Source organism: Salmo trutta, chromosome 8, assembly GCF_901001165.1.
Source record: "Salmo trutta chromosome 8, fSalTru1.1, whole genome shotgun sequence".
Classification (NCBI taxonomy): domain Eukaryota; kingdom Metazoa; phylum Chordata; class Actinopteri; order Salmoniformes; family Salmonidae; genus Salmo; species Salmo trutta.
In genome coordinates this window covers 22,886,200-22,898,928 of record NC_042964.1, presented here as the reverse complement: position 1 = coordinate 22,898,928, position 12,729 = coordinate 22,886,200, and the positions used below count along the sequence as shown (strand labels likewise).

The window sequence follows — 12,729 nt, the reverse complement described above, 5'->3', positions numbered from 1 at the left end:
TCTATCTATCTATCTATCTATCTATCTATCTATCTATCTATCTATCTATCTATCTATCTATCTATCTATCTATCTATCTATCTATCTATCTATCTATCTATCTATCTATCTATCTATCTATCTATCTATAGTATTAGCTACAGTATTACAGTATTAGCTACAGTATGCAGTATACAGGTTTATAGTATAGCACTCTCTCCTATCTCAGTGCAATGTTTGGGTCAATGTTGTGTCCATTCATCTATTCACAGTACACAGTCCAGTTCAGTATTGACTCTCTCTGGCAGTGATATTTATCAGTGCTGAAATGTCTTTTAACAAGATACTGTATCTCTTCAGGGTGTGCCCAAAATGGTACCCTATATAGTACACTACTTTTGACCAGACCTCTATGGAACCTGGTCAAAAGTAGTGCACTGTTTGTTATTTGTTTATTTGAATCCCCATTAGCTTTTGCAGAGGCAGCAGCTACTCTTCCTGAGGTCCACAAAAAAACACAAAACATGACAAGTAACAAAACACGGGTACACTGATAGACAAGGTAAGTCACACACATTTAAAAGACAAAGATATACAAACAATACAACAACAAAAATAATGTGTCTGTTAGTGTGAGTCTGTGTGTTAGTGTGTTTGTGTGTGTGTCCTCTCACGGGTCCTGCTATTCCATGAGATGTTGTTTAATCCGTTTTTTCGAGGTCATTTGCTTTGCTTGAGTAATTGGAGATGGAAGGGAGTTCCACGCGATCATGGCTCTGTATAATACAGTGCGTTGCCGTGAATTCATTTTGGACGTGGTACTATGGAGATACCCCTGTTGGCATGTCTTGTGGGGTATGAATGGGTGTCTGAGCTGAATGTTATTTGATTATGCAGGAAATCTGGAATTTGTTTATTTATTTCTCATAAAAACTAGAAGAGAAGCGGTTCATCTCTCGTCGACCCTCAACCAGGAAAGACTGGCATGCATGTTGTTGACGTTAATTCTGTATGTGCAGTTAAGGGAAAGGTGTGCTACTCTGATTTGAGCCAGTTGCAACTCTTCCCTATGCACTACATAGAGAAAATGGTGTCATTTGAGACGCAACCCATGTTGATGGCATAAATCATACATACTGGCTTAAAAACTGAAATCTCTGTTGGCAGCCCATAAGTCAGTTGATCCACAGGAGATGACCAATGTCTCTCTCTCTCTCTCTCTGTCGCCTCTCTGCCCCCCTCTCGCTCTCTCTCTCTGTCACCTGTCTGCCCCCCCGTCTCTCTCTCTCTCTCTCACTTCCCTTATTTCTTTCCTCTCCCTCTCTCTCTTTTCGCAACACCGACTCATTCTCTCACTCCGCTGTATGATCTATTGCTCCCTACCCCTGGCTCTCCCCCTCACCCCCATCTTAATATGATGTAAAAAGCTAATCGCATGCAAATGTCTGTTGTCCCGGTAACCAGACCCGAAAAATCCCTTTGATGTTGCACCCGGCTCATTCTCTCCACGTTCTCTTTGTTCAACTAGAGTCTCTCTCTGCTTTGTCAACATCCCCCTTTACCTCTCTCTCTCTTTCCCTCTCTCTGCCTCTCTTTCACTGCTGCTCTCTGTCTCTCTTTGCCCTCTCAGTTCTCTCGCTCTCTGCCCTACTCTCTCCCTCTGCCACATTCTCACTTACTCTCCCTCTGTCTCTCACCCCATTCCCCTTGCAAAAATACAAAATTCTCTAATTCTCTCTACTTTTTTTCTGCCTGCCTGGCTATACTGCAATACCACCCTGGTTCTTTGTGTCCCTCCCTATTCGCACTCTTTTTCTTTAAGCCCCCTCTCTATTCCTCCGTCTCCTTCATTCTTTCTTCTCCCTCCATGCACATCGTCTCGTGCACGTCATCTCCCCTCTCTGTGCCTCTCTGTCTGCCTGTCTTCTTTCCCTCTCCTCCTGTCCTCTCTCGCTCCCTCTTTCTCTCAGAGGGTCAGCCTCTTCCTGTTTCACTCCTCTCTCTCTCCCCACCTCCCCACTTTTCATTCCTCTCTTTCACTCACTCTTTCACTCACTCTTTCACTCACTCTTTGACTCACTCTTTCACTCACTCCCTCCCTCCCTCCCTCCCTCCCTCACTCACTCACTCACTCCCTCACTCCCTCACTCCCTCACTCACTCACTCACTCACTCACTCACTCACTCACTCACTCACTCACTCACTCACTCACTCACTCCTTTCTTCTTTCTCTGTGGAGTATTTGACCCTCTCTGCATAGTCACCTAGTCATCCAAGGGTTTGTTGGTGGTTTGCTGGAGTTTAACTGCTGCTGATCTAGGGGAACACAGTTGCAGTACACACACATTATTTGTGAATTTCTGTACAATGATCAATGTGCAGGTACACGAACTGCAAACCCATCAGTAAGTATCGCTATTATCAGTAAGTATTATGTAACAATGTACTACACTGTCTGTAACTACACTGCACCTGATTATTCTACTACTATGTAAATACATTGGTTTAAGTCACTTGGAATGCAAAGTGGGACCCACATGGCAACATCCTCTGTATCCAAAGCGATACCACTATCAGGTTATTGAGTTTCAATGGCTTCCGTCCAGTTTTATTTCAATAAGAAAGGTACAAATGATCTAAGTACAATTGAAGTACAATTGAAGTATAACGCGTATCAAGTACATTGTAACCATATAGCATGCAGACATTCAACAAAAACAGAACAAGCATTTATTTCGTAACTGTAAACATCAGTATATTTTTGGCATAAACTGCATAGGTAAGATGACACTTGAAAAACACTTGAAAAACCCCCCCCCGTTGTATTTACATGTAAAACTACGAACCATGTCAAAGCGTAATAAAGACGCTTTGAATATGAACATCTACAGCTAGATGGTTAAAAGGTGTTCATTATTCTGAAGACATATTATAAGACTTCTCTCCTGGTGGAAACAATAGCTCCCAATATAATGCAATATTTTCTGCAGCACCAAGCTAGTACTGTTGTATGAGTACTGCATACCTCCTAATCAGACAAATTAGATATTGATTCAATGGGTTCAATATCCATTTGCACTTTTTAATTTGGATATGGAGTTGCTATGACACCCGTGAAATCTGATCATGAGAAAGACAAGGGTTGCTGCTATCTGTGTATATTAGGCAGACTAACCTAGCTACATAGCTGACATATAGGCTATCTGTTAACGCCCTTTATATTATACAATGGCACAATTTAAACTCAGTTTGCTCCCAAAATTGACTAGCTTAGAAACACAACTTTTATACTTAATAATACTTATATTTGTAGTTGTAAATTAACTCAACCCTCATGTATTTGATTGTATATTATAGTATTGCATTGTATTGTATTAGGACGGCAGGTTCCTAGCGGTAAGGGCGATGGGCCAGTAACTGAAAGGTTGGTTAGTTTGAATCCCCGAGCCGACAAGGTGAAAAATATGACAATGTGCCCTTGAGCAAGGCACATAACCCTAATTGCTCCAGGGTCGCTGTTGATAATGGCCGACCCTGGCTGTGACCCCACTCTCTGCGGTCTCAGGGAGAGTTGGGAAATGCAAACATTTTAATTTCCAAATCACACATGCGTGTTAATACACACTTGTGGATGTGTTAAATAGGACAAATATAAGCACCCATCAAATGATGTATCATTATTACTGTATTGTATTAAAGTTGGAGGCGTAAGCTAATAGTGCATACTGCATTCAAAAATAAAAAATCTTTAAATTCATAACAAGATAATACGGCAGGTAACAGACATCTCCATTTCATGGAATACTTTCCTTCATTTTGAATAACGTATAAAAGCTATAAGCACATTACTCAGACATAAACAAATGACTCATTTTACACACTATACCTAACTAACTTCATATTGCATTAACTTATGCTAGCAAATAAAACGTTTGTACACTTGGTGATTACAACATTATGGCTTATATGAAAAATATGAATCACAAAATCATTCAATTAAATAGTCATTGAAAAGACCAATCGAGAATACTGCATCGAGTCCCATAGCTACTGTATCTTTATACAGAGCAGTGCTATAAGGCCCAAAAACAAGTTATACGGTCACCATAAGACTTACGTCTGAATAAGACTTAATACCACTTTTCCTTAAACCATCAACGATAACAATTGGACACACTGTAACCATTTGGCCCAGATTCTCACTTGCTTAGATCATCACTAACAAACCCCTTCAAAATACAGACTTTGGTAGTCTCTCTCTTTAACAGCTTATTTGGTTCTGAGTGCTCAGATTAATAGTTTGGTTATAATAAGATGTTGACATTTCCTTTCCATGTTATTATTTATTCTACTCTTTACTTCCAGGCAAGACCTACTGAGAGTAGGTCACCATGCCTGTCGTTGGTTGATATCTGCCCGCTGGTTGGTCTATAGCTACTGTACTAAGCTGCAAGATGGCCACAGTGTCGGAACAGTACTCTACTGTCTACAGCACAATAAGACTGTCTTCAGAGTGTATGCGTGTGTTCCACACTCTGCGTAATGTGTGCACTCATACATACAGGGCTGCATGTATTCATTTGCATAGATCACAATCACACCTAGCCTATACTATACCACATATACGGCCACACAGACAGAATCTATGATACTACTACAGTACTAATATCCCCCCAAAAACTGCACCGTTTAAACAGCATTGTAAAAGGCAACATTTGAATAATGTCCAATAAAGTCAGTAAAGCTATATTTCCTATAATGTTCCTGTATGTTTTAGGAGAGAGTGGAAGCACGAAGGCCATGGCCGCCAGTCAGTGGTTCAGGCAGAGTGGTTTGGCCTAGTGGGGAGCCGCTGAAAGAGGACAATGGCTCTACTGTGTGGCTGGAGTGTCCATGGTATCAATGACTCGGCGAGCGACTGGGTCCGGCCGATCCAACATGGCCACCAACAGCAGGCTCTGATGATGCTAGGTCCTGGGTTAGATAGAGCCGTAATGTCTCTTTGTGTCCTGTATGCCCTTTTCTCTTTGGTCCTTTACTTCTTGTCCAGTTTGACCCGTCCAGTGGCTTGCATAGAGATGTTGTTTTGGTCTTTATTAGGTCCAGAGTCCAGAATCCAGTTTCTGGACAGGGAGGGAGGGAAGGGAGGAGAGTGAGCGGAGAAAGGTAGATGAAGGTTGAGGTGTTTGATACGAACTGTAAAGGGCTAACCTGTGGTTTGTGACACAGGTGTGTCTTCAGTCATTCAGGAGAAAAATGGGTCAAAGCATTTGACTGATTTAGACGTTTAAAAGGAGAGAGATTGTGGGTTGACAGGGCAGACAAGGTAAGGGAGAGAAAGCGAGTGATGGAGAAAACGGAGAGAGATTACAGTAAGTGTGCAAGATAAGATCACTCACGTTTGTTGTTGAGATGAAGATTACACTGCAGTGGAAGGAGACTGGTTCTGCGGAGACAAACATCTCTCACTTGAAGCACAGTGTGAATGTGTGTGTGTATTTGATTGTCTATTTGTGCATGTGTGCGTGTGTGTGTACGTGTGTGTGCGCGTGTCTGTGTCTGCGTGCGTGTGTCTGTGAAACTCACCTGTGTTTGTCCCCTCCCAGAGGCTGGGGACCCCCCCTCCTTCTGACTGCCAACAGAGGAAGAGTCTGAACAGCTACTGTGGACTACAGAGAGAGAGAAAGAGAGAGAGAGAGAGAGAGAGAGAGAGAGAGAGAAAGAGATAAGAGAGAGAGGGGAAAGGAGTGCGAGAAAAAGAGAGTGGAGGTCAGTGGCCTGCCAATAAAGCGTTTGTAATGAAATGAAAATTGCAACGCCGCAGAAACAGAGCATGATTCTTCACTGTGAAATACCATTATTCACAGGGAGATATCTGGTGGACAGTATATGTATTACACACAGGGTGTTTATCATATATGGATGGTTTCTGACAGTGTGTGTGTGTGTGTGTGTGTGTGTGTGTGTGGGCGCGCCTGCACCTCTGTCATTCAGATTGTAGATAGAGTCGAGTTCAGATGTTGCCGGTGCTCCTGTGACATCGAGCAGCATCTTACTAGACACACCAATACACATGGTCTCTTTCAGACACAACTCTGAGAAAGAAAGAGAGAAAGAGAGCGAGACAGAGAGAGAGAGAGAGAGAGACAGAGAGAGAGAGAGAGACAAAGACATAGAGAGAGAGAGAGAGAGAGAGAGAGGGAATTCCATTACATGTCCAATTCATAATGCAATATCTTACACTAGTGAACTTGAGCGGTGGCCCCGGCCAGGACTCAAACCCAAGTCCGGCGACCGTCAACCCAACACCTTATCCGAACCTTATCTTGACAAGGTCACTAGGTGAATGGGGTTAAGGTCGCTACAATATTTTGGAACTTGTGTTGTATATGGCTGGGGTGAGAGGTGAGAGTTCAGAGCGCAGAACTCAAATCGTATTCTGGTTCTGTGGGTCAGAGTAAAATGTCAGGGATCATACCGTACCTGTGTTGTGTATAGCGTGAGTCCAGAGGAGCTGAGCGATGTCGTGGGTCCAGGCGGCCCTCCCCTCTCCACTCTGACACTGCAGGGTCAGGCAATCCCGGATACGAGGGGCCTGACGCACCCACACCTCGAACTTCACCCCCTCCTCACCCACACTCTGGGTCAGACCCATCTCACCCGTCTGACAGAGAGGAAGGGCGGAGAAAGAGAGATGTGGAGAGAATAGAGGTAGGAACCGTACACATAGTGGATTCATGTGGTATTGCAACTTTGTCTCGTGTCACCGCTGTTTCGGAAATGACGGATTTTGGACCCAATTCTTCTGTGGGCATCTCGTCTGATTGAGGCCATATGTGTGTGTGTTTGTGGGCGCGCCTGTGTGTATGCGTGGTTGCGCATGTTGGTGTGTGCGTATGTACGCGCGTCTGTGTGTGCACCTGTGTATGAGCGTGCGCATGTTGTCACGCGCGCGCGTCCGTTACCTTGATGCTGTGTTTGAAGCTGTAGGCGGTGCGTCCTGGGCCGGGACTCTTCTGCTTGGTGAAGATGATGAGGTGCTGATAGAGGAACACACTCCTCACCCCTGTCTTCTTCCTCCTGGTCCCCCCACACACCAACAGCTCCCCCTGACGCACCAGCTCTCCGCGCTCTGCCACTGGGACCTAACACACACACACACATACACACACACACACACACACACACACACACACACACACACACACACACACACACACACACACACACACACACACACACACACACACACACACACACACACACACACACACACAGTTTACCGCCCACCAAACCGCTTCGTGTTGTTCAAGAGAAGCTTTTGAAACAAGCTATTTTAAACCATCCAGTGATGTGAGGTTCATGTAACCCGAGCTATGCATCAAAACCAACTCCTCCACCACTCTCTGTTCTGTTATTTAGCTAACATTCAGAGAGCTTTTTGTGTGTGTGTACGCGTGTGTGTGTGTCATGTGTTTTTGCCTGTGTGTGTGTTTGTGGGTGTGTTCTAGTAGCTATGTGGGAGGGTTTAACCTTAGCTATGTAATCCACTCTGTAGGTGACTCAGCAAAGCATTATGTCATCAGTCAGACTGACAGTGAGTGTGTGTTTGTGTATGTGTGTGTTTGCGCGCGTGTGTGTTTCTCTCTCGCTCGCTGTGTGTATGTGTGCGTGCATGTATGTGTGTGTCATGTATGAGTATGTGTGTATGAGTATGCGTGTCACCATGGTGATTGATAGAACTGTGTCATAGAAGCAACAGAACTACAGGACAGGAAGCAGAAAACAGGAGTAGGATTGGCTTATAAAAATAGGAATAGGATGAAACAAGTTGCATCTAGGTGCTGATCTACGGTCAGTTTTGGCTTAACCCCCCAAATGGCTATGGTTAGAGCTGAGGTAGGGAAAGCTGATTCTAGATCTGTGGTTATGGACAAATTGAGTTCTCTTCAAGTGAATGATTGCAGGTGTACTTAGTGAACTGTTTGTCCCGACGAAGTCCCAAATTGCATGATATTCCCTTCACAGTGCACTACTGTTGACCAGAGCCCCATGGGCCCTGCTTAAAAGAAGTGCAGTATGGGCTCTGGTCAAAAGGGTGCCATTTGGGACGCATACCCAATTTAAGGTTGAAACCTTGTCAAACACTTTGGGATCATTATGCCAGTGTGGGGATTTATTTATTCTAAATTGGCTTTTGCCCAGAGCTGAGAATTTAGTTTTAAGTCTGGCGTTCTCACCGGACACCCGACGATTAGGTCGCTGGCCCGGAGGTCCTCGCCGTGACGCTGGACGTGTCTGAGGACGGAGAGGGAGGAGTCGGAAGCAGGGTTTAGCCCTCCCAGCTCTTCCAAGGCATCGCAGTACTGTTCCAGCCTCAGTGTAGGGGCCTGGAGACAATGGGGGAACGACAGGGGGGAGAGAGGAGGGGTGGCCGGGAGTCTGAGCTGGGGAGGGAAGAGGGTGGGAAGGGGGGAGAGAAAGGAGAGGACTTCAGCATCATTGCCATCTACAGTATGGTCGCCATCATCATCATCATTGTTAGCACCTTCATCATTTTCATGACACAGTACTTAGAAATAATTTCTATCTTCTACTGTCACCCGGTGGCTGTTTTAAATGCTGCCCCTCCGGCATTTGACACAGCTCCAAACTACAGTAAATATTCAACCCTCAGATCTCTACTAGAACCATCTGTGTGATGTTGTTCTTTTCATGTTTTCTCAGTCTAAAGCTGTGATCAGATTATGCCCTATGTGTGTATCAGACTGTGTTTATTGTCGTATGTTGAAAGACTGTTGATTGGTTTTAGTGTAATCCAACCCTAATGAGTTATTTGAGTATACGTTACACTTATAATTGGCTTCCGTGTACACAATGCTGTTTTAATTGTCCGTACTATATAATACTGTTGTTGTAATGGGCTTAAGCTAGTGAATGTGACGCTGTTCCGCGGCGGCTGGTGGTACTTTAAATCGGAGGATGGGCTTGAATGGAACAGTATCATTCCATCCCAGTCATTACTATGAGACGTTCTCCCCACACCAGCCTCCACGGACTCTGTTTTAAATGTAAAAAAAATATGTTTGGTACGAGACAATCTCTTACCTTGAAGAAGTCCGCAGCTTGAATAACCAACGGGGAGTCCAATTCTGGTTTAGTCCTGATGTAGTGAGAGTACTGGAGAAACTCCTCACTCTATTTGTGTGTGAGAGAGGGGTTTGGGATGGAGAGAGAAAGTAAAGTACTTCATTTTATTTTTTAATCTACTTCTACTGTACCCTCGATGGCACAGCCCATGCTAAAACAGCCCTCTCTCCAACTCTATGATCGACCCACTCACGTATTTACTGAAGAGGTCCTGTTGCAGCAGACTCTGCAGTAGAGCTCCCTCCATGGCTGGGAGGAGGTTATGTGAGTGGAAGGAGCTGAGGTTGGCCCATTTGGGGAACAGGAGATCTGCTTTCCCCCTGAGGGAGGAGGGGGTGTCTGGACCCTCCAGGAGGGGCAGGTAGGTCTCTTCCACCCCCTTTAATACGGCCACGTACTGCCTCTCTGAACTCAGCATCCTGCACCACAATAGGTACAGTTTACTGTAAGGAGAGAGGAGGGAGAGTGAGAGGGAATGAAGAGATAGAAGAAAGGGGGTAGGGAGAACCAGAAAGAGAGAGGGAGGAAGTAAGTGAGAAAGTTAGAGAGAGAAGGGGTAAGTCAGAAAGAAGGGTAAGAGGAAGAGAAAGCTGCATTTCTCTCTCTCTCACACACACACACACACACACACACACACACACACACACACACACACACACACACACACACACACACACACACACACCTCTGTGCGGTGGTAGTGCCCTGCCTCTCCCCTCCCGTCTCCCTCTCCGCTCGGCTCAGCAGCACGTGTTGTCTTGGCGTCCCGGTGTAGTCCACCACTTCCTTGCTGCTCACCTCTACACCTCTGATGAGCACCCCTGATCCCCCCTGCACCCCTCCTCCTCCTCCCTCTCTCCATCCGGGGACGGCGGCTGCCATCCCAGCGGCGATAACAGGGTCTGTGAGGGCCCGGCGTCCCAGCCAGGTGAGGGGGGAGTTACGGCTGGCTGCACCCACAGGAGGCTCTATGGGCCTGGGGGTGGCAGGGCCCCGACGGGGGGCCAGCAGGGCCTGGAGGTCGAAGCTGGGGTGACGCTTCCTGGGGGGTTTGGGGGGCAAAGGGGCTTCTGTGGGCTGGGGGAAGAGAGGAGAGGGAGAGAGAGAGAGAGAGAGGGAGAGTAAGAGGGAGGTGATGGATCTAGGATCGTACAATGTAAGAGAAGAAACACAGTGAAGACGAACGGCTAAAAGCAGCGGGTGGCCTCTGACCAGAATTTCGGCCGTTATTTTCTGTTTCCTGACGATTCTACATGCTGAATCGCCACTGTTCGTCGACACCCAGCAGGTGATCACTAACACACTGGAGATTTTATGCAATCCATTATAATCTAAAACACACACACACATAAATACATGCAGTATTTACAGCCAACCCTCACCACACACACAAACACTTACGCTCTTCTTTGCAGGATGCAGCAGATTCTGCAGAAACTTCCCTCCTCCCGCTCCTCCTCCACCTCCTCCTCCTCCTCCCGTTCCCTCCTTCTTATTCCCTTTCTCCTCTCCTATCTTCAGCGTGGAGCAGGTCTGTGGGCGAAACAGTGAAGCCAGGGACCCCCAGGACTGGAGGCCTCCCTCCCCTCCCCCGGCCCCCACACCCCAGTCTCCCTCTCCCTCGGGCCCCATCAGGTCCCACAGACTGGAGGTGGAGGGGGTCTTGGGCCGGGCCTGGCCCTGGTTCTGCCCTCGCTCTGCCTGCTGCAGCAGCCTGGGTTTGACCTGAGGAGCAGTAGCAGAAACAGTGGGCATTGTTAAGAGAGAGAGATACTGTAGACAGACAGACAGACAGACAGACAGACAGACAGACAGACAGACAGACAGACAGACAGACAGACAGACAGACAGACAGACAGACAGACAGACAGACAGACAGACAGACAGACAGACAGACAGACAGACAGACAGACAGACACTGTAGATAGATATATACTGTAGATAGATAGATAAATAGATAGATAGATAAATAGATAGATAGATAGATAGATAGATAGATAGATAGATAGATAGATAGATAGATAGATAGATAGATAGAGCGATCGAGCGACTGAATGACTGACCTGGGCCACAGTGCGTTGGTATCTCTCAAGGGTCTGAGACCACAGGTCCAGGAGAGCTCCACCACCCAGCTCCAAGGCTAAGGCCCGGGCGTCCTGAAAACGAGACGGCGGAATAGGAGGGAGGGAGGAGAGGGGGGTGGAGGGGGAGGGTGAGGTGGAGGAGATGACGTCGCACCACTGGTTGGCCTGGAGGGGTGGAGAGAGGTAGAGAAAGGTTGGGAGAGGAGAGAGGGGAAGGGTAGAAAAAATGAAATAAGGGTTAGCTGACAGTGTCATAACTGTGTTTGTTGCTGTTACTGTATCCTTGTTTGTGTGTATGCATGTGTATGTATGCTTGTGTGTGTGTGTGGGTCGTGTGTCGTGACAGAGCGTGTCATGCTTGTGTCTGTGTCTACAGTATGTGTCATGTACGTGTGTGTACTGTATAATGTATGTATGTACATGTCACAGGAGGTTGGTGGCACCTTCATTGGGGAGAACGGACTCATGGTAATAACTGGAGAGGAATCAGTGTAATGGTATCAAATACATCAAACACATGGTTTCCAGGTGCTTGATGCCATTCCATTTGCTCCGTTCCCAGCCATTATTATGTGTGTTTACCTCGGTCAGTGTGGACAGTAGTCTCTGTGTGTTTACCCCGGTCAGTGTGGACAGTATTCTCTGTGTGTTTACCCCGGTCAATGTGGACAGTATTCTCTGTGTGTTTACCCCGGTCAGTGTGGACAGTATTCTCTGTGTGTTTACCCCGGTCAATGTGGACAGTATTCTCTGTGTGTTTACCCCGGTCAGTGTGGACAGTAGTCTCTGTGTGTTTACCCCGGTCAATGTGGACAGTAGTCTCTGTGTGTTTACCCCGGTCAATGTGGACAGTATTCTCTGTGTGTTTACCCTGGTCAGTGTGGACAGTAGTCTCTGTGTGTTTACCCTGGTCAGTGTGGACAGTAGTCTCTGTGTGTTTACCCCGGTCAATGTGGACAGTAGTCTCTGTGTGTTTACCCCGGTCAGTGTGGACAGTATTCTCTGTGTGTTTACCCCGGTCAGTGTGGACAGTAGTCTCTGTGTGTTTACCCCGGTCAGTGTGGACAGTAGTCGCTGTGTGTTTACCCCGGTCAGTGTGGACAGTAGTTTCTGTGTGTTTACGTCGGTCAGTGTGGACAGTAGTCTCTGTGTGTTTACCTCGGTCAGTGTGGACAGTAGTTTCTGTGTGTTTACCTCGGTCAGTGTGGACAGTAGTCTCTATGTGTTTACCTCGGTCAGTGTGGACAGTAGTCTCTGTGTGTTGTCCAGTGTTGTCCAGCAGTCAGACAGACAGTGAGACATGTCTCTGAGTCTCTCTCTGACCGGTGGTACCCTGACCTGCACCTCTATCAGTCCCCCCCAGTCCAGCTCAGACCAGCTCTCCAGATCTCCAAGGACTGCCAGGGTCTCAGTGTGCAGCTCCTATGCGCACACACACACACACACACACACAAAATATACAGATGAGCAACATATACAGTATATTATACAGAAACACGTGCACATGCACACAAAC

The 12,729-nt window shown here is 46.6% G+C and overlaps 1 protein-coding gene across 1 annotated transcript in view; it reads right to left on the bottom strand.

The window, feature by feature from the left end:
* Positions 1 to 2,560: 2,560 nt before the first annotated feature.
* Positions 2,561 to 12,729, bottom strand: part of arhgef40 (Rho guanine nucleotide exchange factor (GEF) 40) — a 40,575-nt gene continuing 30,406 nt past the window's right edge. Inside the window, exons 16-28 of the mRNA XM_029760494.1 lie at positions 12,444 to 12,635; positions 11,193 to 11,378; positions 10,531 to 10,854; positions 9,815 to 10,206; positions 9,323 to 9,572; positions 9,088 to 9,177; positions 8,220 to 8,426; positions 6,945 to 7,124; positions 6,463 to 6,643; positions 5,961 to 6,074; positions 5,566 to 5,648; positions 5,379 to 5,425; positions 2,561 to 5,102 (exon numbers count right to left, since the gene is read on the bottom strand). Of these exons, the coding sequence (XP_029616354.1) occupies positions 5,399 to 5,425; positions 5,566 to 5,648; positions 5,961 to 6,074; positions 6,463 to 6,643; positions 6,945 to 7,124; positions 8,220 to 8,426; positions 9,088 to 9,177; positions 9,323 to 9,572; positions 9,815 to 10,206; positions 10,531 to 10,854; positions 11,193 to 11,378; positions 12,444 to 12,635 (2,226 nt within the window). The 3' untranslated portion in view covers positions 2,561 to 5,102; positions 5,379 to 5,398. The remainder of the gene's footprint in view (positions 5,103 to 5,378; positions 5,426 to 5,565; positions 5,649 to 5,960; positions 6,075 to 6,462; positions 6,644 to 6,944; positions 7,125 to 8,219; positions 8,427 to 9,087; positions 9,178 to 9,322; positions 9,573 to 9,814; positions 10,207 to 10,530; positions 10,855 to 11,192; positions 11,379 to 12,443; positions 12,636 to 12,729) is intronic.